General features: G+C 38.3%; 1 protein-coding gene across 1 annotated transcript in view; it reads right to left on the bottom strand.

Annotated features, from left to right (window-relative positions):
* Positions 1 to 316: 316 nt before the first annotated feature.
* Positions 317 to 25,665, bottom strand: part of ZNF800 (zinc finger protein 800) — a 45,397-nt gene continuing 20,048 nt past the window's right edge. The window contains exon 6 of the mRNA XM_064289753.1: positions 317 to 25,665. Within this exon, the coding sequence (XP_064145823.1) occupies position 25,665 (1 nt within the window). The 3' untranslated portion in view covers positions 317 to 25,664.

The raw sequence follows: 25,665 nt of genomic DNA, 5'->3' as shown, positions 1-25,665 counted from the left end.
AAAAGGAGGAACAACGTATAGCACTGTTTCTCCACGTTCCAAAGTAACACCTTGTGAATTTAGAGCTTCTCGGTTTTTACAGGAGAGAAGGGTGAAGATTTTTTTTTTTTAACAGCACTACTAAGTATTTATTGTGCTTATTGAAAGAATTAGCCACCTAAGCAAAAAACAGAAGTTCAACTAGAACTTGGACATACAAACTTTTACCAAAAAATAAATCCTAAAACATTTCAGATATTCACATATATACACACTATGTCATTATTTGGAGGTGTTGTTTTTGTTTGGGGTTTTTTGGTCAGTTTTTGTGTTCTGATAACATCACTATAAATACAGCAAGGTCATAACATGAGTTCAAGAATTCCAAAGTCAGAATGCAGTAAGAACCCTGTGTCCAGGGTTGAAGATAAAAAACGCGAAAGCAGCAGTAGTGCTAGGAACCGCAAGGATACAAACTTCAGCATTCTACGACTAAATTTTAACTATTGTGAGAGTGTTACGAAAAAATACTTTTAGTCTGATTATTTTTCTCCAGCCAATAGTGGTTAGAGTTATAATTGATATTATTTTCAAACAGAATTACCCAGTAAATAATACATTGAGAGGTACTGCCATCTTTAGGAAGAACAAAGGATTACTAATTTTCTACAGTACAAATAAAAGATAAATACTTAACTTCTGTAAGTCCTATCATGGCCTTTTGGCAGGGGACATTTTTTTTTAATGGGGTCGTCTTTTGCGATATAATCTGGTACATAATACCTAAAATCAAGCAGTTCTAATAGGTCTCATTAGTAGCTAAAAAACAATTTGGCCAAAATAAAGGTAGAATGGTGAAAACTGAGAGCACGTTTTTTACACAGATGACCATCAGTCATCTGAAGGAGACTGAAACATATGGTTACAAACTGTTTTGAGAAACAAATGCAAGATTATTTCTGTGATTTGCAAAAGAGGATGGAGCATAAAAAAAATTAGAAAATAAATATTTGTGTTTTAATATTTATAACATCATTGCTTTTTACTGGTCCTGAGATACTGAACTATTTTGTACAGATCATAAAGATTTTTATATAAGTCTAAAGGTAAATGATTTCCCTGAAAATCTCCTTGGCTATTTCTTTCTCAAATGGAAAAAATATCCCAATCAGCTTGTCTTTTGTCTTTAAACTAGTTGTAAGTTACTATATACATTTCACTTATCTTCTAAATTCAACATTTATCATCAAATCAATGACCATGATCCTTTTCTTTCTGAAATGTGAAAAACTAAATTATTTTGCACGTGGTACACAATATGATATCCCAGAAAATAAGAATAATTTAATACTCTGTTCATTCACATTAACAAAAAGCAACTGTCCACAGGACAGGCACTGTAGTAAATAGAAAGAAGAAAGGGAAACGTATACAGTTATATAATAACCCAACTTTGGAAGGCACAGGAAATATAACTGGTTACCTGTGGGGAAGGGAATGGAAAGGCTGCAAGATGGGGAAGGAAGAAAACTTACCTTTCACAGTACAACTTTTTCTACTGCTTTAATTTTTTTTTTATATGTACATGTTATTACCTATTAAAATAATATTCCTAGGAACCCTAGGGGGCAGTGAGTTTATGTTAATGGGGGAGGAACAACTCAGAAAAGGAAGGTGAGGATGGCTGTGCAACTCAAGAATGTAATCAATGTCAGAGCTCTGCATGTACAGAAACTGCTGAGTTGGTGTATGTTTCGCTGTGTATATTCTCAACAACAATAAAATAGATTACGAAAAATAACAATAGTAATATGCCTGACTCCTTCACTAACTACATGTGTGACCTTGTGCAATTACTTACCTCAATCCTCTCCATTTTAAAATGAGGTTACACGACGTCTTTAGAGTCTTCATCTATGATTGAACAGGATTATGGCTCAAAAGAAGGTAGATACGAAACGCCAGGTGATGAAATGAAGTAAGTAAATGGTGAAAGAAATCTCTAAGCCTTAATTTGCAGGGAATTACCTAGCATGATGTTAAGAATTATTTACACTTCTGCCTGCTCCATTCCCACTTGTCAAAGCAGCATGGTAAAGACAGTCTTGGAAGAAAATTCAGATTTGTGAACTTGACAATGTTTCTTTTCTTTCTTTTTATTCTCTATCAAAAGTACAAATCTGGTTAATTCCTTTTTTATCTATCCAAACTATTGTTTTGAAGATACAGACTCTCAATACATATGTGCATAAATGAATATAAATGTTAAAAATTAATTATAAAGAGACAGAATTTAAAAATGGATCCTGAGGTAGGAAAGAAGTGGAAAAGTCACATCTTTCTGCCCCTAAAATTAGCCTAAAAGTCTCTAAGAATCATACACAATATTCATAAAGAGAAGATACTAATAAAACCAGAAAGAGTCAAGAGGAGAGCAAGAGAATTCCCAGACCAGTAAAAGTAGGACATGAAGAGAACACTGTAGAGCAAGCAAGCAGAACTGGTGGGCACTGAGAGGCTAGGGAGACTAGGGACGGGCTTGGTTATCCATTCACTTGTCACCCTACATGCTATCCACCTTTGGTCTCAAAGGGCATAGAGTCCAATCATAGGGACAATGTAAGAAAATAATAATGCAATAATGACACAAAGAATGAAAAGTAAATGGCGAGATAGTGTTGAGTTCATCAGAGAAGGAGGTACCGTGGGTTGGAGCTGTCAAGAACAGATTCACAGAAGACATGGGACCCTGAAGTCTGTCTAATAGGCAAAATGAAGCAGGATAATGAATTTAGTTTTAGTCTTAGGCATATTAAGTTTTAGGCTGTCTGGGTCTGGCACACAGTAAGTGTTTAACAAATATAATAAGTGAATGAATAAACAAGGAAATATAAGTGTTACATGGGCAGCTGGAAACAGACAAGTAAAACTCAAAGAAGAGATCAGATCTGAAAAACACACGTTGGATGACGGGTTGATAATACATGAAAGAGATGTTTTATATATATATATGAAAGTAATAGTAAAAGCTAATTAGAGAATTTTAAAGACAGACATACAAACCCTACCTTGACTCTAAATAAAAACCTCGGCTAAAAAGGTTAGAAATTACTTTTCAAACACTGCATTGCCAAGCTGATTCATATAAAACTACACAGCAGTGATGACATGCTAGTGGTTTATCAAAAGCGACTAGGCCAAGTTCAAATACAAGATTGATTTGTATCTATCTAGACACAAATTTTAATAGGGCAGGGCCCCACGGTGTGGGAAGATCATATTTATGCAGGATGCTTGGCAACCTTCTTCCAGTATTTGCTTACAGGAACCTAGTATTATTTCCTACCACAAACTTCATACTTAGGTGTTGGCTCTACCCGAAAAACACCAAACCAGGAGATCAAGAGATGCTGGTTTTACTTTTCCATCAATTAAGTCTGTTAATTGGGTCAAGCTGACAGAGTACTGTGGTTTTACCACCTGAAAAAATATCAATTAAAACAAACAAAAAAAGCCCATTCTCTATCTCTCAGTGATCTAGTGATGTTGCAAAAGCTAAAGTAATAATTTATAACCACTTGCTGATTTTCAACAAAATATATAAAATAAATTCAGAGTATTCATTATTACATGGATAAAGAGTGTATGTGGCAGGGGAATGACTGGTAATGTAGTGATAAATCTTGTAAGAAATTTCTAAACAAAATTTATCTCTAAAATGTTGGACAAAAAAGAATATCAACAACTATAAAGAAAGCTACTAAATAAATGAAACCTTGAATGCAGAAAATAGATATTCCAAAACTCCATTCTACTGTTTTTAATCCATCTGTCAAAAGCCTAAATACCTTTATCAGTAATTTCTTAGTAATTTACTGAGGTGTGACTGGGTATATAGTGGCTTGCTAGGAAAAAAAAAAAAAAAAATCAGTGCTTAAATAAATTTATTCAAAAGGGAAGATCTGAAATGGGTTAAAATTTATGATTTAATACAATTCAGCGCTACAGGAGTTGTCTTGTGTTATTTGATGCAGATATTAGTCTTTTATGCCTATTATTGCATAAGTTAAAGATGAAATAACAAGAAAAGAAACCATTTTCAAACCATTAGAATGTAAACTTTAAAAGCTTTTGGGGAGGGGTCATTTTACTCAAGATCACAAAGGGAATAACACAAAGTTGGTTTATTACAGCTCTCCTAGTTCAGGCCTATCAGCATTTCTATTACTGACTCCAGTTTTTAGAGGTTCATAACTCATCCATAAAATTTACTCTTCTGAAACTTGACACACAAAGTCTCCCAGGGAATTCTTCCCTTTAAAGGCAGATTTTAAAAGTCAATAAAAAAAAACTGGATAGCTCAAAGGGTATACAGACCTATGCTTTCTCCATCATATCGCCGACTTCAATCCCAAACAGGGCTAACTTCTAAAAAATCATTCTGAATACCCTCATAAGCATTCATTGTCCTGGGTAGGGTGAAAAAGCTGCTTCGTTTCAGTCTCTAGGTTACAAAAATTTCCACTTGAACTCTAAAGGTTATCTTGATGGCAAGATAAAGTTTAATTGTTAGGCCCTCCCTCCAGAAAGGAGGTTAAAAAAACTTGGAAGAAATCAGCAAGGACCACGGAAATGTTTTTATTAACTTATTTTAAATATTCACCAGTCCAAAAACTGCATCCCAGCAAGCTAAAATTAATATATTTCATTCACCTGTGCAACCTTTAATAGCATCTTTTTTTTTCCCCTTAGAATTTTGTTATGGACACTAAATCACTTGAGTTTGCCACATGGATTATATCAGGTTCTACCTGGATTTTATCCAGGTGTCTTTCTCCTATAATCTTGCCTAGATTGGGTCTATTACAATGAAATAATCTTTTTAAATAGGTTTCATCTCAAAAGGTCTCTATGACACATAAATCAGTTCATATTGCCTGATACTATTCCAATTATAATTTAATTATCCAGCACTTCTCAGTTAAGGATAATATCAAATATATGTTATATATTTTATACATGCACACACACACACAGAGAATCAATGCTGGCCAGCATCATTTCCCAAATGAGAAACGGAAAGAGGGATGCATTGCCCTAACTTACACAATAAACCAAAAGAATATGAGTAGTAGTATAATACGTTGGCTCTATTTACTCTTTCTGGTAATCTCTAAATCTATAGCTTCAACAACCACTTGTATGCTAATGACTCCTAAACCTCTAGCCCCTGGGCAATACCCTCCTGACTTCCATCCTTGTATATCCTACTCCTACTGATGAGTATCTCCAATGAGATGTTCCAAAAGCACCTCAAACTCAACACGTCTAAATTCAAATTCTACATTTCCCCCTGGAAAAGTACTCCTCCTCTCATCTTCCATCTGGAAGAATGATACCACCCACTTGCCCAGCCAGAATGCCCAAACCTGGGAATCAAACTAGATTTCTTCTTTATCTCCACTGTCCAGAAAATACCACTTCTGAAGTAACTATCATATCCTTCTCTATAGTCTCAATGTCCTTACCTGGGTTTAAGCCTGTATCGTTCTTCACTTACAAACTGGCTCCTAACTGATTTCCCTGCCATCAGTCTCCCTACCCCGCAATACAATCTCTTGCAAGCTATCAGACAGTCCTTTTTAAAATCCTTCAACATCTGCTCCTAACGCTGAAAATAGGGCTCAAATGACTGACAGTACATAGAGCTTTCCTAATTTGGCCAATTGTCTTCTCATATTCCTTCCCTTAACCTACATGTGGTTTCATGTCTCTGTACCTAGAAACTTTTCCTGCCTAGCTCTTTTCAAAGTCAACTCAATAATGACTTTAGGAATTATGAGAAGCCTCCCCCAACCTCTCCGTGTACCTTAATATCCTACTTCTGTGTCATTATGTGTTCTTTCTCCAGGGCACTTGAGAGAGCAGGAACTGTGTTGCTCATCTCTGTAACCCCAGCACCTAACTCAGGGCCTTAGCACAAAGCAGGAGCTCAATATGTCTGCTGAATGAATGAAGCAAGCCAACCTAAGACAGGTGAAATCTGAAGTAAATAAATAAATAAATAAATGCTTGATTATTATTAATCTGTCCCCAAACCAAAAAAACAAACAAACAAAACCATTGCTGTCGAGTCAATTCCTACTCATAGCAAACCTATAAGACAGAGCAGAACTGCCCCATAGGGTTTCCAAAGAGTGCCTGGTGGATTCCAACTGCCAACTTTTTGATTAGCAGCTGTAGCTCTTAACAACTGAGCCGCCAAAGCTACAATCTGTCCCCAGATGATACTTTTAAACAACTTCATCTTCTTTTCAATTAAAGTTTGTTCAATTGAAATCTTCAATCTTTAAAAGGTAAATACATAGCTCATTTCAAACACAACAGGTCCTACAAGTGATAAACACTTTAATTAACATGTGATACAAAGGCTTGCATCACTCAAAAGGCTAAAATGGGATCTGGGTCAATTCAACCTTAGCAAATACCTGTTTGCCTGCATGCCTAGGGCACCACCTATGCATCTGTTAACAGGTAAACAAATCTAGGTGCTACCACCCCACAGCCCCTAAAACAACTATAGTATCAGCAAACCTCTTGTTATGTCTCATATCCCCAGCATCCCTTTAGAGTCCTATGATCAACCCCAGTAAGGTGCAGATTAATCTTAACTCTTAGTAGCAAAGATAATTTAGTTACTTAAAGGCTATAAAACTATTTCCACCTACATACTGAACATATCAAGTTAAAAATCACAATGAAGAAGGCTTTGGAAAAAAAAATTACTTTAAAAAATACCCAACCACCAGATGAGAGCCGTTAAACACTACACCAGTTGCTGTGAAGTTGACTCCAACCCATGGTGACCCCATGAGTGTCAGAGTAGACCTGTGCTCCACAGGATTTTCGATGGCTGATTTTTCAGAAGTAGATCACTGCACCTTTCTTCCAAGATGACGCTGGGTGGACTCAAACCTCCAACCTTTCAAATAGCTGCCAAGTGCGTTAACCATATGCACCAGCCAAGCTTCATTTTAGAGTCTGTCAAAAACAAAACTACTACTTCTGCAAGAAACCAAAGAGACTTACAGAAGTGGAACAACATACCTTGCTCATGGATAGGAAGACTTAACATTATAAAAATGTCTATTCTACCAAAAGAGATCTATACATTCAATGCAATTCCAATCCAAATCCCAACGACATTCTTTAATGAGATGGAGAAACACATCACCAATTTCATATGGAAGGGAAAGAGGCCCCAGATAAATAAGGCATTACTGAAAAAGAAGAACAAAGTGGGAGGCCTTACTTTACCTGATTTTAGAACCTATTATACCGCCACAGTAATCAAAACAGGCTGGTACTGGTACAACAACAGACACATGGACCAATGGAACAGAATTGAGAAGCCAGACATAAATCCATCCACATATGAGCAGCTGATATTTGACAAAGGCCCCAAAACAGTTAAATGGGGAAAAGACAGTCTTTTTAACAAATGGTACTGGCATAACTGGATATCCAGTTGCAAAAAAATGAAACAAGACCCATACCTCACTCCATGCACAAAAACTAACTCATAATGGATCAAAGACCTAAATATAAAATCTAAAACGATAAAGATCACAGAAGAAAAAATAGGGACGTTAGGAGCCCTAATACATGGCATAAACAGTATAGAAAACATTATGAAGAATGCTGAAGAAAAACTAGATAACTGGGAGCTCCTAAAAATCAAACACTTATGCTCATCCAAAGACTTCACCAAAAGAGTAAAAAGGCTACTTACAGACTGGGAAAAAGTTTTTAACTATGACATTTCTGATCAGCGCCTGATCTCTAAAACCTACAGGATACTGCAAAAACTCAACTGCAAAAAGACAAATTACCCAATTAAAAAATGGGCAAAAGACATGAATAGACACTTCACTAAAGAAGATATTCAGGTAGCTAATAGATATATGAGGAAATGTTCACGATCATTAGCCATTAGAGAAATGCGGATCAAAACTACAATGAGATTCCATCTCACTCCAACAAGGCTGGCATTAACCCAAAAAACACAAAATAATAAATGTTGGAGAGGCTGTGGAGAGATTGGAACACTTATACACTGCTGGTGGGAATGTCAAATGGTACAACCACTTTGGAAATAGATTTGGCACTTCCTTAAAAAGTTAGAAATAGAACTACCATATGATCCAGCAATCCCACTCCTTGGAATATATCCTAGAGAAATGAGAGCCTTTATACGAACAGATATGTGCACACCCATGTTTATTGCAGCACTGTTTACAATAGCAAAAACATGGAAGCAACCAAGGTGGCCCATCAACGGATGAATGGATAAATTACGGTATTCACAAAATGGAATACTATGCGTCGATAAAGAACAGTGAGGAATCTGTGAAACATTTCATAACATGGAGGACCCTGGAAGGCCTTATGCTGAGTGAAATTAGTCAGCTGCAAAAGGACAAATATTGTATAAGACCACTATTAGAAGAACTTGAGAAATAGTTCAAACTGAGAAGAAAACATTCTTTTGTGGTTACGAGAGGGGGGAGGGACGGAAGGTGGGAGAAGGGTATTCACTAATTAGATAGTAGATAAGAACTACTTTAGGTGAAGGGAAAGCCAGCACGCAATACAGGGGAGGTCAGCACAATTAGACTAAACCAAAAGCAAAGAAGTTTCCTGAATAAACTGAATGCTTCGAAGGCCAGAGTAGCAAGGGCAGGGGTCTGGGGACCATGGTTTCAGGGGACATCTAAGTCAATTGAACAGTGGCATCTGGGGTCTTAAACGCTAGCAAGCACCTAAGATGCATCAATTGGTCTCAACCCACCTGGATCAAAGGAGAATGAAGAACACCAAGGACACAAGGTAATTACGAGCCCGAGAGACAGAAAGGGCCACATGAACCAGCGACTACATCATCCTGAGACCAGAAGAACTAGATGGTGCCTGGCTACAACTGATGACTGCCATGACAGGGACCACAACAGAGAACCCCTGAGGAAGCAGGAGAGCAGTGGGATGCAGACCCCAAATTCTCATTAGACCAGACTTAATGGTCTGACTGAGACTGGAAGAACCCCGTTGGTCATGGCCCCAGAACTTCTGTTGCCCCAGGACAGGAACCATTCCCGAAGCCAACTCTTCAGACATGGATTGGAATGGGCAATGGGTTGGAGAGGGATGCTGGTGAGGAGTGAGCTTCTTGGATCAGGTGGACACTTGAGACTATGTTGGCATCTCCTGCCTGGAGGGGAGATGAGAGGGTGGAGGGGGTTAGCTGGCGAAAAGGACACGAAAAGAGAGAGTGGAGGGAGAGAGCAGACTGTCTCATTAGGGGGAGAGTAATTGGGAGTGTGTAGCTACAGCTGCTAACCCAAGGGTCGGCAGTTCAAATCTACCAGGCGATCCTTGGAAACTCTACAGGGCAGTTCTACTCTGTCCTATAGGGTCGCTATGAGTTGGAATCGACTCGACGGCACTGGGCTGGGAGCAAGGTGTATATGGGTTTTTGTGTAAGAGACTGACTTGTTTGTAAACTTTCACTTAAAGCAAAATAAAAATTATTTAACAAAAAAACAAAACCACTTGCCGGTTAATGCCTTTTAAAAACTGAGAAGCATGCTTACTCCTAACGATATCACATCATACAAATAAAGCATTTTCAATCTTCAGAGGGTTGAGTTTTTGTTTTTTTTTAAGAGGCAATTTGCTCTGAATTTGCTTCTACCTGTATTTGTCTTTTGTTTGACCTCAAAGGATTACAGCTGACAGGAAGATTGGAAATGAGAAATTACTTTCAAATTCACGCTTATCTTATACTTGATGGTCATGGAAGAGAAGGACAAAGGCTGGTCCTCTGCGTATTGAAACTTTAATAAAAGAGAATATCCAAAACAAAACTATTTTAGACTGGATCTGAAGCCCAAGAAATTCATCTTACAAAATAAACAGAAGAGGGGAAAGGTATGCTCCACTGGGGCAGGGCGGGGGGGGGGGGAGGAGTTTAAAAAGTGTAGAGGGTTATGATTTACAGGGTGATTGCTCCATGTCTGGACCACAGATCAGCAGTGGAGACACCAAATGGAAGCTTGTTAGGACTGAAAAATCTCAGACCCCACCTGGTCCTACTGAGTCAAAATCTGTTTTAATAAGATTCCATATGACTACTATGCATGGTAACGTTTGAGATGCTCTGGCTTATACAGCCAAGTAGCTCTGACTGCCCAAGAAATCACCTGGGGGAATTTGTAGCAAATACATAAAAGCGTAGACCCTACCCTCAGGAATTATGATATATAAACCTGGACTTAGCCTAGGCATCCATAGTTTTCCAAAATTTCACCGGTGACTCTAATTCATATTTCCAGTTAAAAAACCACTAGTATAACCAAAGAAGGAGCATGATGGTGCAAATGGTTAAGCACTTGACTGCTAATGAAAGGTTAATGGTTCAAATCCACCAGCAGCTCCACAGGAAGAAGATCTGGACATCTGCTTCTGTAAAGATTAAAACCTGTTGCCGTGGAGTCAGAGTGATCTTACAGGACAGAGTAGAACTGCCCAAGCGTTTCCATGGCTGTAATCTTTATGGAAGCAGACTCCCACATCTTTCTCCCGTGGACTGGCTGGTGGGTTTGAACCCCTAACTTTCAGTGAGCAGCTGAGCACTTAACCACCGCACCACCAGGGATCCTTCCATAAAGATAAAAGCCAAGAAAACCCTAGGAACAGGTCTACTCTGTCATATATGGGGTTGCTATGAGTCAGAATCAACTCAACAGCACCTAACAACACAACAACAATAACCAAAGAAGTCTTGGTTTTACCAAAGTACTTACTACACAACTCCTCTAAATACTAAACCCCTCTCCCCAATGCCGTCGAGTCGATTCTGACTCATAGCGACCCTACAGGACAGAGTAGAACCGCCCCATAGAGTTTCCAATGAACGACTTGGTGGACTCAAACTGCTGCCCTTTCAGTTAGCAGCTGATTTCTTAACCATTGAGCCAACAGGGCTCTGTTACATTTAAAAAAAGATTTGATGTGTTCAGAGCATTTCAGATACTTCTTTATTTTGTAAAACAAATATCAATTTATATGTGTACATATAATGTTATAGGAAATTCAGTAACTTCTCTCTACAGAAAAGTTGAGAAGGCCAGCCCCAAAATACTCCCTTCTCCAAAGAGATCCAAATCGCTTCTTTTTCGGGACTAAAATACACATTTGAGTACCACCAGCATAAGCCTATGATTTTTTTTTTTTTAATTAATATGGCAAGAGTCATCCCAGAGGCCAACTTTATTCATATTAACAGCCATTCAAATACTCAGTTCAACTAGCAGCAAAGTTAACTAAGAATTCATAAACATATGAACTGAAATATGAAAAAAATACTTTATCAACATCACTGGTTATTACTACAGGCATGTGTTCCAAGTATGAAAGTGTGTGTTTAGAGGATAAATTAAATTAGGGGTTAAATACATAAATGAGTATTGCCTTCCCAAATAATGGGCAAAGAAGACTGATTCTGGCATGTTCCTCAACCAGTTCTGCAAATCACTTAAGCAACAGTGTCGATCCAAAACTCATTTCTTCCAAAAACGTCTACTGACAATATATTACGTACTGGGTGCACTGCCGGACATTGAGCATACAAGGATGAATACAACACAGCCCTGCCAGTAAATACCTTTTCCATTTAGGTAGGGAGGTCCAAATAAACAGACCATCACAAACATGGTAATTAGCTGATAAAAAGAGATGAAGTACACTGAAGAGACATCTAATCTTGCCTTGAAGAAACACGGAAGGCTTCTAAGAGAAGGTGAGCCCTGAAAGGGGGGCAAATGGATAATACGAGGGACATTCAAAGCTGAGGCAACAGGTATAGGGAAAGACAAAGCATGGCTCAAGATTTTGGGCTTTAGAAAAATCACTCTGGGTCAGGAGGGGCAAAGTGGAAGAAGGATCAGTTAGAAATCTATTATATTAGTACAAGCGTGAGGAAAAGGTGACTGAACTCAGGAAGGGCCAGTGGATGTGAAAAGCAGTAGGCAGATTCAAGAGATGTTAAGGAAGTAGAAATAGCAGACTAAGGGAAGAACGAATATTGTGTCTTGAGGGTAGAGGTACAAAGAGAGGGAGGAGCCAAAGATGCCTCTTGTATTTCTGACTTGAATAATCAGGTAGCTGACTATACATTTTTGGTGAGAAAGGTACTCTAAGAGGAAGTACAGGTTTCAGTGGAAGACAAGTTCAGTTTTAGACAGAAGTGAATGAGAATTCACATGAAAATATCCCATAGACAGTTGACTATGCAGCTCAGGTGGAAGACATAAAACAGAATCTAGAATACATATCTTCAGAGTAAACAAGTCTTATTTTTCTTTAACTCCTTAAATACCTGGTACAGTCCTTGGCATACGGTTGTTTAGATGTGGATGGATAAATAAATGTGTGTTAGTGGATGGATAAAAAAATTTTAAAGGCCAAATACATTTTGCCCGTGAACTAAATGAAGACATTCATTTATATTTATTCAGTCCAAATGATTCAAATTTAACCCATTCCTGATGACTCTGGGTGAACAAATTTTGATTTGTTGTTTAAGCTTTAGAACTTTTGGGCCAATTGCTGTTAACTGAAAAAAATCAATTTAAATAGATGAGCTCCTAAGATGCCGGATAAATGACAAACTGAAGGTTCCATATAACATGAGGCCTCTGACCTTAAGGAGTGCCCGATCCTATAGAGCCATAATTATTCCAAGCCCCAGCTTAAGACCTATCCTTCCCAAAAAGATTTCTGGAGAAAATGCCCAGAGATCATTTTTAGACCACAAAAAGGATCTAGTGACCTGTTACTCCACAAAATTTCCTCAGAGATGCAAGCTACTCCATGAACCAAGTATGACAGTAAAATGCTTTGATTCATCATCAAACCTGGTTCCATCTTCTGGTAAGAAGGCATCCACAGCACCTGCATAAAGAGTGACTGTGGGGTAACATAATTGTTGACTGCCATCTTCAGGGAAATAAACGCAAAAGGCAGAAGGTAAAAGCTTATGTACTACTCCAAAAAGCTAGAACTATGGACCACAGACCATGAGAACTTAGACTCCAGGACCCTGAAACTTCCCTGCCCGTGCTGTCTCCTGTCTGCCTGCACTGATAAGCTTTTGTCCATCTGTTCATTCAACAAGTGTTTTTTAAGCACTATTGTGAGTTGGAATCGACTCTATGGCAGTGGGTTTGGTTTTTTGGTTTATTGTGTCCCAAGCATTGTGCTAACCACAGGATCTACATATAGCTCCCCTGTCCCTTACATAAAGCTCTCCAGTGGGGAAACAGATGCTCAACAAGTCAATGCACAAACCTAAGCATATTACAAACTGTATTAGACAACAATAAGGAAAGGAACATGAAACAGAACTACAAGGGAGATGTATTTCAGATTGTCTTTAAAAGCGACATTTAAAAACTGATACCTGAAGGAGAATAGGTTAGTCAAGCAATAAACATACAGTAACAACAGATGTGTGGTTTAGGGAGCCAGTTCTGACACCAGCATGGAAGACAAATTAGACAGGAGGTCAGTTAAGAAACTATGGAAACAATGTAGGTAAGAGATAAACAGGAGCCTAAACAAGAGGATTAAAGGTGGAGATGGCAAGGAGGAGTCCAATGGGAGAAATCTTCAGAGGCAGATGGATAGGCAAGGATTACTGATTAGACAAAGAATGTAAGAGGGAGAAAGAGATTAAGGTATTTCCCAGGTTTCTCATTAGCCTAGGGAGGTGAGGGGTGTGGGTAGCTGAAACAGGGAACACAGAGGGAAGAACAAGCTAGCAAGGGAAGGTTAGTATAGTTTATTGGGTTTTAGCAGCATTTAAGACACTAAAGAAACATCCATGTGGAGGTGTGTGATGTGCAACTTTGAAAACAAATGGTCTTATAATCAGTAGAAAAGCCAGGGCTAGAAAAGAGGTGTAGGGTCATCCTCACAGAAGTGAAAAGTGGGAGCAGAAGAGATCAGAAAGAAAAATACCGTTAAGAAGCCTGAATCCATATTTAAAGGCCTAGTAACAAAGGCCAGTGGCAAGAGAATTATCAGAGAAAGTTCACAGTAGCAACCCTTCAATAAACATTTATCAACTCTTACTAACACCCACCATGTTCCAGGTACTATGCAGGATGCTAGGAGTACAAGAGAAGGCAGGATTTCTACCTTTAGGACATGTACAGCCTACCAGAGACACAAATACTAATTTCAATACAGCTACTGATGGGGCACTTCATCAATGGGGGAAACCCAGTCCAACCTAGGAGGTCAGGTAACGCTCACTGGAAGAAGCAATGTCTGATCTGAAGCTTTAAGCTTAAGTAAAATCCGGCAAAGACAGTTGGTAACGGCAAACCAGATAAAAATCAAGAGAATATTCCTGCATGTTTAGAATGCTGAGCAGGGTAATTGGTAAAGAAAAGACTAGAAGAAGCCAAGAGAGGTTAAAGTGATTCAAACTGGAAACACTGCCACCAATTCGATTTCAATTCATGGCAACCCATGTGTCACATAGTAGAGCTGCTCCAGAGGGTTTTCTTGGCTGTAACTTTTACAGAAGCAGATCGCCAGGCTTTTCTTCCACAGTGCTGTTGGATGTGTTTGAACTGCCAACCATTAGTTTAACAGTCAGCACAAACTATCTGTACCCTTCAGGACCTTTCGATTTAGAAAAGGCAGTTATCCTTGGAAGAAAATAAGAGATCCAGAAGATGGGAAAAGGGGGCACAAGGTTTGGGGAAGAAAGATTACAGAAGGCTTTTGGGGAAGTGCTACAGACAGAAGATTAGGGAGGGAGAGCTGCCAAGCTGTATAAGGATTTGGGAAGAGAGATTGATAAAGAAGACTAATAAAAGTTTGCTGAGCTTTAATAACTCCACATTTCCACCTTCTTAGAGGATTTCAGTAAAGAGGACTATTGTACCTTCTTCTGTGTTTGTCTATTTCTTCCAGACGCAATACTATGCTCAGACTGGCCCAAGGTAACTAAGTTATACCTAAGTTACCATGAACCCCTGGGAATGCTAAATTTATAAACATTCATGGTTGCAGAGAGGTCAAAGTGTGATAAAAAGTGAGAAGCCACTAGATTTAGCATTTATGTGGTCATTAATGACCTTTAAGCTTTTAGTAGAAATGTAGGGGCAGGAAAAAAAAAGAATTGCAGATGGTTCAGGAGTGAATGGGAGGGGGAAAGTGCAGGCAGTGGCTCTATATTGTCCATTCATTCATTCAACAAATACTGAACGTCTATTAGGTGTCAGGCTCTAGGTCCTGGGAAATAAGTGGTGATCAAGATACAGATCTCCGAAGAGCATACAGTCCAATGGAGAAGACAAGTAACTGGACTGTTACAATGCAGAGTATGAGAACTGTGTGGAAGTTTAGCAGTAAAAGGAGCAATAGACGGCAGAAACTAGACTGGAGGTAATATGGAGGGGAAGTTTGTTTTTGGCTGAAAGGGATCTGAAAGTGTTTCGAGCCTGAGGGGGAGAGAGAGAGTGCAAAGGGGAGACTTTAGATGTGGTGGTAGGACTGGTTGTTTGAGCAAAGTCCAGAGAAGCAGACAGGCAAGGGAGGAAGTCTTAGACTTGGAAAAGAAGGATACCTCTTCCTCCAAAGAACCAAAAAAGGAACAAAAGACAAAAAATAATCCTGATGTGCAAGGGAAGCGTGAAGAAATATCCTCTACCTTTGCCATGACATAGACAAGGTTATCTCTTACCAAGAAAAAAAAAAAAATGGGGTTGGAGGCTTGAGGACGAGACGAAAGGTTTGAAGCAGGCAATGTGGGAATGGGATAAACGAAGTAATAACCAATTCCAATTCTTACAATTACACAAATGACAGGAGGCAATCGACGACTGCATGCTTGCTTTGTTGGGATCTGCGAATAGAACATGAAGTGTAACGTGAGCTGTGTTTCACAGTAAGTTTTTTTTTTTTTTAATCTTAGAAAGAATCATTCAAAAATCACTCACTGCACACCCACACAGTGTGTGATTGATTATGAGGTACTTTTCAGGGTATACCATCAACACAGCACTCCCATGAGTTTGCATTTATCGCCATTACCTGGCAGCAATGGCAGAAACCAGGAGCATCACATGAGGCAGACAGGAAAGAGAAGCCATGAGTCAAAAGAAACCAGGAGGAGCTCACAGATAGCGAAGCTATACAGATTAGAAGATAAGGTAACAGAAAAAGAAATGCAAGCAAAGACAGATTACGGGCTAGTGAAGCTGAAGCTAACTGATGTCATGTTCCTGCCTTCTTTCCTTCAACACTCTCTTAGCACCTGTTACGTGCTAGGTACACTGCAAAGCATTGCTGATACAAAAAGAAGACAGAATTCAAGCTCGTAAGGTGCTCAGAACGTGTCCATGTACCCACAGCCTAACGCTTACAACAACAAAAACACTGAAATCTGAATTTCACTACTCAAAATGATATACTGTTCAATAAAACAGTAATCACAAATTAGCAAAAATTACATCAAAAAACTCCATCAACAAATTCTTAAACAAGGAGCAAAAGATGCTGTCAAAAATGGCATCAAACTCCAGCATAGATTAAAGGCCCATAGAGTAATGATATGCTCGAACTTAATAAATTGGTGTGCACCATGGCTTTATCACAGATGTTCCATCTGACTTTCCATTCAACGGCTGTATTAATGCCAACAAAAAGGCAACAGACATCAAATGGCAAAGCAAGATAACCAGAAACTAAGCGCTTTCAAGAAAGTACTTCAGCAGCAAAATGATAACCAACTTTAATGATCACTACAACAGTAGTAATAAACACTCGTTAAGCTCTTGCTTGAGCCAGACATTGTGCTAAGTATATTACATACAATATATCATTAAATCTTTAAAAATTCCCACAACCTATTAGGTAGTTTCTAATATCAATTTACAGACAAGAAAACTGAATCTTAGAAAGATTAAGTTCCCCAAACCACGTATTTAATAAATAAAGGAGGCAGAACTTGAATCCAGGTCTGCGTAACTTAAAATTCCCTGCTTTAACTGCTGTGTGACTCTGCTTCCCCTTAAGAATGCGATGGTGCCAAGCACGTGATGGACACTGAAGTGCCTGTCGCCGAAGGAGTCAATGACAGGATCTCAGGCACTGCCGCAAAGTAAGCCCAAACATGGAAAGCCCAAGGAGAAAAGCAGGAGCAATACTTCAAGGATGCGCTAAATCACCATCTCAAACTGTGCAGCGTAATTCTGGGTGTCTGGAAATAGCAGCACCTGACAGAATGGTCTAAGGTGCTGCTGCAGGAAATGGAATGGCTCTTTCTGAGGGAAAACTTCAGGCTAAGAATCTACAAAAAGCCAAAGATGAAAATGATGCCAGGCAATTTTGAAAAGGAACCACAGATGCTGATCACGAAACATTATTTCTCACTTTTTCTCAGTACAGAAAGGAATATTGCTTCTGCATTAACAGTCTAGCCTGCTAACCGTCTAGGTTGCCTTCAATTTTATCATCTTTAAAAATGAAGACAAATGTGTTACTGAAAAGATTATTACATTCTAGGGCTTCATAGCCTATTGCCGTTGAGTCGATTCCAACTATAGTGACCCTAAAGAACAGATTAGAACTGCCCCCACAGGGTTTTCAAGGCTATAATCTTTATGGAAGCAAACTGCCACATCTTTGTCCTGCAGAGCGGCTGGGGGGTTCAAACTGCCAAACATTGTTACCTGCTGAGCACTTAACCACTACACTACCAGGGCTCCTCACCCTTCTTAAAAGATCCCCATCAAAAGGTTTTTTTCTGTTGAGTCCAGGATCATGTTTTATGCCACTGGACTCTGCCACCATGATTACCCATGACCAAAAGGGAATGTACCTAACTGACCCAATCAGACCTTCTCTTACAGAGTCTGAACTCAAGCTATACGGGAAGGGAAAGTAGCTGAAAGACACAGAGAAGCAGGCAGTAAAAGCAATGAGGCAATTACAGCCATAGGGAGAAGATACAGCATGTGGCAACTGGTTTAAAAAAAAAAAAAAGGTGAAAACAAAACCCGAGAAGGGCCAACAGCAGCAGAGAAGCAGTACTCCAGCTGCTAAGAGCAGTCCTTAGAATCGCATTGATTTTTGTTCCCTTTTTCCCAGTTTCCATGACATCTAGTTGAAATCTGTATGGTGAAGCCGGGTTGAACAATCACACCAGGATTCTCAGAGACTTGGCCATTTCTATGTCCCTTATTCCCCCACATACAGCCTTATAATAAACCTCCTCTCACTAATGACCAAGTACAACTCTGCTTGCAACAAAATAAGCCTTGCAAAATATTTATACACATGGGTGCATATGCAATTAGTTGACATGGCAAGCCTGTAGTGACTGGCAATCCAAGCATTGTGGGTCTTATTTCCACCTTGTAGCATGTTCTTCAAAGACAACATATTACTTCACCCTAATTGTTCTGGAAACCCTGGTTGCGTAGTGGTTAAGTGCTACAGCTGCTAACCAAGAGGTTGGCAGTTCAAATCCGCCCAGTGCTCCTTGGAAGCTCTGTTTGGGGGCAGTTCTACTCTGTCCTATAGGGTCGCTATGAGTCGGAATCGACTCGACGGCAGTGGGTTGGGTAATTAAGTGTTCTAGAGAAATGCCTTCAGAGTAGAATCCTAAACCTTAAAAATGAACAACTCCGGTATCCTTACAACTGTGCGCTTAGAGATGACAAAGAGACCCAAGGCAGTTACAGAAAGCAAAACCATCTCCTGTAAAAGTTTCTTCCTCTTCTGTGTAAAACTGTTTGCATCTGAATTCGCTGGCATATAAGTGATTTTGTTCTTAGAATCACAAGAAGCAACAGCAATAAAGATGGCCGGGAAAGAACTGGCAAGTTGGTAAATTATGAAAATGTTCTGAGATAGTATAACTTGAGGATCTAAATCTTGAAAAATACTTATAAATTTCACTGAGTTGTCTATCTTTATGAGAGTTCCACTGACTTATATTTTATCACCACCAAGCCTGCCCATACAAAGGAAAGGAGAATGCAGCTCAGAAATTCTCCAAACATCTACAAATAGCCCAGTACACTGCATTCCAAGGAACTCAATAAATATCCGATGAGCAAAGAGCATGAAAATGACGTGGCTGCTCTCCTATAGAAGCTTATATAAAACTATTACCTTTCTCTCTAACAACTTAGATGTCAAACATTGAACGAAACTACATAAAAATCCTTATCCCTCAAAGTTGATTTTTTTCCCATGTAATCCAACCACTACACACATTGTGTTCCTAGTGCTTCACTATTTTTTTCTAAAAGAAACATACCCCTTGCTTTTTCTTCTCATCCAAAATAAAAGTTACCAATCATAACTGGCAGCCATTTTTGGATTCTGGTCTACCAAAGCACCTATCTACCCAAGAAAGATCTTACCTTTTTTAAAAAAAAAATACTTCTGCACAGCTGAGAAATAAAGCCTGACTTAATTTTTTTTTTTTTTTTTAAGGCCACAGTTCCATTTCTGAGAGTTTATTTCCCAAATAATCCCATAGATAGAAGGGATTAAAACCAATATTCAACACCTGAGTTGTAATGAAAGTTCTATGCGCTCAGGGTTCATTTTGGTGTAATAATTTCTCATCTGAATGTAACATTATTACATGCTCCTGTACTGAAAGTGTTAGGAGATTATATCGAGCAGGACACCCAGGTAGATGGCAAATTCTTGCTACTCAAGCATCCAAAGTAGGTCTGTGTGTGTTACTTTGGTTTTTTTTTTTTTTTTAACTGCATCATTCTATTGCTTAAACAGTAAAATGTTTTGTATGCCAGGAATGTGCTCCACACGCCTGACACAAGCAACTGAGTATCAGGACCATGAAGACACCGCACAACCAAGGTAGAGACCTCAGCACTAGCTCTGAAGTCCAGGATATCCAAACCCAGACGCAAGGATTCTATGGTGCTGCAATTTATACCAGTCCCTAAACACAAAAATTTCCAAAATCACCCTATCGTTAATAAAAATCATCACCCTATCGTTATAAAGCAAGATCACGAACAGCCCGGTGTGTGGGTAAGCTCCCCTGGCAGATAATCTAACACATGTGGGCCCGGCTGAAATCTGGAGTACTGCCACTAATGAAAACCACTGGCACGACTTGTGATGAGTGCTGTTTTTTCTTATCTCTTCATAACACGTTCACCAAAGAAACTCCCGACTCTGCCTAAATCGTGTTCCTGAAGAATTCATTCTTTTCGTAACTGAATGCTTTCTTTTCAATAGTGCTGCATGTCTACTTTTGTTTTATAGAAATATTTCAGCAATATTACTCAAATAACATTTGTCCCATGAAGATACTTTACACATGACCAAAAGTAACAGAATATTTGTGTTACAGCAGGACAAATAGCAATATGAATTTTGATACAGAGGGGTCGTTCTGGCAAAGAACCCAAAACCCACTGCCATGCCACATCTTTCTTCCACAGAGCAGCTGGTGGGTTTGAACCACTGACTTTCGGTTAGCAGCCAAGTGCTTAACTACTGTGCTACCAGGGCTCCTATCCACTGTTTTTAGTAAGTAACCATTAAAACAAAGCCTAACTTATAATGAATGTGCCACCTAACGCCTTTTTCAAGATAAATGAAAAGTGTGAGTTAGGAATGATGAACTACTAATACTGGATTAGAAGAGAACTGGTAGCACATAACCATATAGTTGTCTTCATTGTCCCAATTAACTGCAAAAGCAGCAGTTAAAATCTGATGTGTAACAATAAAGTTCTCTATTTTAATGTACAAATTTCCATCTAAACTTTAGTAGGTAATACAGTTCCACGTTTGAATATGCTATGCACAATCACTTACAGTAAGGATATTTAACATTTACCATCACATGCCAGGCACTGTTCTAAGGGCTTTACGCGTAGTTTTTCATTTTATTCTCCAAACAACCCTCTGAGGTTCAAAATATCCCATTTAATAGATAAAAGTACTAAGGTACAGAATGTTTAAGTAACTTGTCCAAGATCACACAGGAAGTAATTTGTGAATCCAAAAATGCTCACTAACTAATCTAGTCCCAGATCGTTACACTAAGCTACCAATAGGGTAATGCCACGAACACGCTTTGCAAACGGTAAAAGAGAAGGTTGTACTAATTAAGGGCACAGGCTTTGGAGTCAGACCTAGTGTCAAGTCTCAGTTCTGTAACTGACTAGCTGCGTAAATTTGAGTAAATCACTGAACTTCTTTCACTTCAATTTTCTCTTCTACACGATAGAGATAAGTAACAGTTCTTCCTTCAGAAGATTGCTGGTAAGAGTAGGGGCATAATGCATGTAAAAGTTAGCAGAGGGCTTGGCATACAAAAAGCACACCACAAATGTTCGTTATTATTAGCTGTTACTAAGAATCCTCTTTATTTCACAAACTTTCATCCTGGTACTGGTAGCATTTCCTAAAATAAGTGAAATCTGTCAGTATCAATGAAATAAAGACCCAATGTCTCAAAGTATGTGACAGCACAATTCTGAGATGGAAAAGGCCACTACTTGCTTTAGTGTCATTATCAAACATTTATTTAAAGTGCCTGTGTATACATCAAGGAGTGCTAGGCACTATACAAAATTATCAAGACACAGTCCCTGACCTCAAAAATATACAACCAAGCAAATTAATTCTGCTAAGTGCGCACAAACAGCAAAACTCCAACTCTGGGCATTGCCCCACGAGATGCACCTAAGGTCTTTTATTAAGTTCCCCTCTCCTTGTTGTGTGGTAGTGATGGCAACATGTAGAAAAGGACGCTCGAGTAATAAACCTGCCAAATCCAGCACGCAGCAATAAAGGTTCAGGAGGAAATTAGCCATTTTCTACCCTCTCGCTCTCCTCCTAAAACAAGTTTTTAGTTATCTTGGTGCTAATGATCTCTATTAATTAACCAGAAGAGAAAACAGGGTAAGATAAGAGCTGGAAGCTCAGAAGTCAGAAGAAACGGGTGCAGAAACAAACTATAAAAGAGAGGAAAAATGAATTCAGAAAATTAGGAAGGCCAAAAGTTAATGGAAATTTGTTTTATCCTGCATTCTACCATGTGCCTAATAGTTCAGGAAACAACTAACATTGCAAATCCTTACTCCTTTCAATCCTAAGGTTTCCTTCAGAGAGGGAGAAAACTAGCAGAGTACAGTATTCTAACACTGCAGCCAACATCATACTTGACATACGTGAGAACTAGGCTTCAGATCAACTATAAGAGTCACGGCTAAACCATAATCCTTTTAGAATATGGGTTCCATTAGAAAAGTAACTTACACAAATCAAACTAAGGCCTTGTGCCAGAGGAAACCTGGAGGCCAAATCTGTAAATTTTTAAAAGCATGTCTCTATCATTTTCAATGGCCATGCTCTCTGAAAAGACCTTTTGCAACTTCACAACGGGAATTGGTATCTACTGTGACTATCGCCATACCTACATGCCCTAATACCTATGGGGTAATGCCTCTTTTTATCCAAGCCTAAAGTCATAGTAAAACCACAAAGCTCCCCACTACGCCTCCACAGGGTCTTTAAAGCAAACTGAGTAGAACAGCCTATTAACCAGAAAGCAGTATAACAAACACATTTTCCTAAAAATGAGGAGGTATTTTCAACAATAAAAGCAATCTGTCAACTAAAAAATTTGCTCATCTATACAAAACCAGGCTAAATATTAAGGATTTGTAATCTGCACATTCTTCAAAGATTTTCTTTTTTAAAGCCAGGAGTGAAGAGGAAAAAAGAGGTTATGAACCAAAAAAGTAGTTGTTGGGTATTCAAGCACTTGGTGTGTTCTAATGAACACCTATCCAATGTCAGCCGTATCTCACCCAGTTCTCACTTATACTATCTAAACTTATGAAGTGCAAGCTATACCTGTTGTTTCTCCTCTTTCATCACATTTAAGAGTGGAGAGTCTATTAGATTAAGGTGAATTCCATAAAGAAAATTCTCACTAGACCAAACCGCAGTAAGGGTGGATATAATTTATAACCACAAATAGGCCTTAATACAAATAAACAACTTGCGATGGCTCTTTATGTGATTAACTACCCCTCCTTACAACAACAACAAAAAGGCATATAAACATTTGCTTACCTAGCCTACGCGCAGAAAACCTGCTGGCACAAATTTCTCAGGCCTCAAACCTGAGCCTTTGAGATGACTGACAGTGCTCAAGAGCCAAAATAAAACCAAAAAGTAAGGATGAAGACCAGAAAGGAACAGGCAGAACAAATAATCACTTGTTTACCTTCCTAAACTAGTCCCAGTGTAATGCCACTGCCTCTAACTCTTGTCTGCCGTGATCCATTAATCTGGCTATTACGAAAAAATATTCCTAACTTCTATAACTACTTCTAATTTAGGCAAGTCCTGACAAAGTGCTATTTTTTTCTATATGACCCAGATGAAATCTTTTGACAGTCTCTGGAACGCTCATTTCCTCCCTCTAAATTCCAGATCTGTGGGGCCCTAGAGTTATTACAGGGGAGATACGCTTTGAACAGCCCTGTGGAAAAAGATGAGGGGAATAAGGGAATTCCAGCAACTGGGCTCCCCTCCTCCATTAGCAGACCAGTTTTCTTTCTTTCCCACAATATTTAACAAGTAAAGCAGAGAGGAAAAGGTTGACATACAGAGAGGATGAAGCGAAGAGCTCCCCCAAACATCTAAGGAATACTACCTTTTCACTGGTTATAGGTACTTAACCTGGAAAATTTCTCTGGAATATGTCTGTGTGTAGGAATGCATAAAAGATAACACCTTGCAAAAGTCAAACATACAGGTTTAATAATGTGCAACTGATGAAGATGGTTTATAAATGGAATACCACCTACACATTTACTTCCCTAAATATATTACGCTATTCATCATTAAAGTTAGACCTATAAGTACAAGTTTTCCATATGTGGAAAAGTAAATCTGCTTTTAAATTAAAGAGAAATTATTACTCTAATTCTTAAAAATAAAACTATCAGAATATAATTCAAGTGTAGCTGCTCAGAGTCACTGAATAAGTTTAAATTTGACAATAAAACATTTAAGTTTCAACCAATGCACCTTTGTGGAAGCACATTTAGCTGAAATAACTTCGAGTCTGGTTTATTTCCATCACATATAGCACATTTTTCCAACAAGAGCATGTACATTCAATAGAGAACATTTCCAGCAACAGTTAAGTTACAGTCCTTCTAGTTTCCTTTCACAGTATATTTTAGTGCAAAGCACTAGGAAGGGTAAATGTTTTTCTAGCTATAAAAGCATTTTATTATGACCTTGTGGATCTTCAACATTTAAAAATTTTATACAAAAAGTATATAAGATGGACAGAGTCCCTCCTAAATACAGGAATGAACCTATATAAAAACATGCTATATTTTCTGCTGTACCTTTTAAAATTATAATTTGACACAAATTACTAAAAAATAAAATATTCCCTAAAAAGTACAAAATATTAACACACAAAAACCTGCCCAAAATTTCATAAAGATAGATGGACTTCTGTTTTTCCTAAAATCTTGATTATAAAAATGGACAAGAATTCATTATTCTCCAAGTTTTACAGTAGGAATCAAATATTAAAGTGGTCATTTAAGATTTTTCTTGGGAGAAAAAAAAAAAAATCAGGGTTTCTACCCCATCTTTTTTTAGCAATATTTAAGGAAATAAACTAGTATTATAAGAAGTGGTTGTGCATGGATTGTCTGCATCTATAAAACATAAGTAAGTTATTTATTACCTTCATATTAACATTAGTAAATGTGTGGTCTTTAAAAAAAAAAAAGAAAGAAACTGGAAAAATTAAGTTGCATCTATCATTAAAGTGCTTGTGTATAAAATTTAAAGAAAAATAGGGGAATGCTTAATTTTCACAAAAAGCTCAGATGTTAACAAATGAAAAATGTAATGATCCACGCATGAAAATGAACTGGAACTTTCTTGTATCTTTTCTAGAATGAAACTTTCAAACGCTTAAGTGCTGGAGAATAAGTTAGGAATAAATTGATGTGAAAATAATTACAAATATTTAGTAAGCTAAATATTCATAATGTGTTGAGACTAATTTGCCTTTTGTTCGTCATATACTAACTAGAAAATATATATATCTGTACAATCCAGATGAAAATTTTGCCAAATAAAGTGGAACAAAGCTAAAATCCTTATGATAGAAAGTCTATGTCAATTAAAAACCACCAGTGGTGATATTTTCTTCAGGTTGTTGATTACTTTACTCAACAAACTGTTTGGACAACAAGCTTTTAAGTATTTTTGTTAGAAACGGTAGGCCAAATGCACAAGGTCAAGGGTAGTTAGCTGATGGACTGTGATGATGGTATGTAATGTCACAGCTACTTGAAAATGCTGGAAGAGGCAGAGAGGGCCTGAGAGACAAGTGGTCAGATGGTTATTTAGTCAAAAACAGCAGTTACAGTTGAATATTTATGAAAATGGTTTTCTCTTTTTTCCTCATAGTACCATTTGAAGACGTTTAGTGGTTCTAACACCAATTTAAAGTCTTTCCACAAAAATGAACTCCAAACCTTTTCGTACATCACTTGAAGTTAT

The sequence above is a fragment of the Loxodonta africana genome, chromosome 8, assembly GCF_030014295.1.
Source record: "Loxodonta africana isolate mLoxAfr1 chromosome 8, mLoxAfr1.hap2, whole genome shotgun sequence".
In the NCBI taxonomy this organism is placed as follows: Eukaryota; Metazoa; Chordata; class Mammalia; order Proboscidea; family Elephantidae; genus Loxodonta; species Loxodonta africana.
Note: the sequence above shows the minus strand (reverse complement) of the source record. Positions and strands in the feature narration are given on the sequence as shown.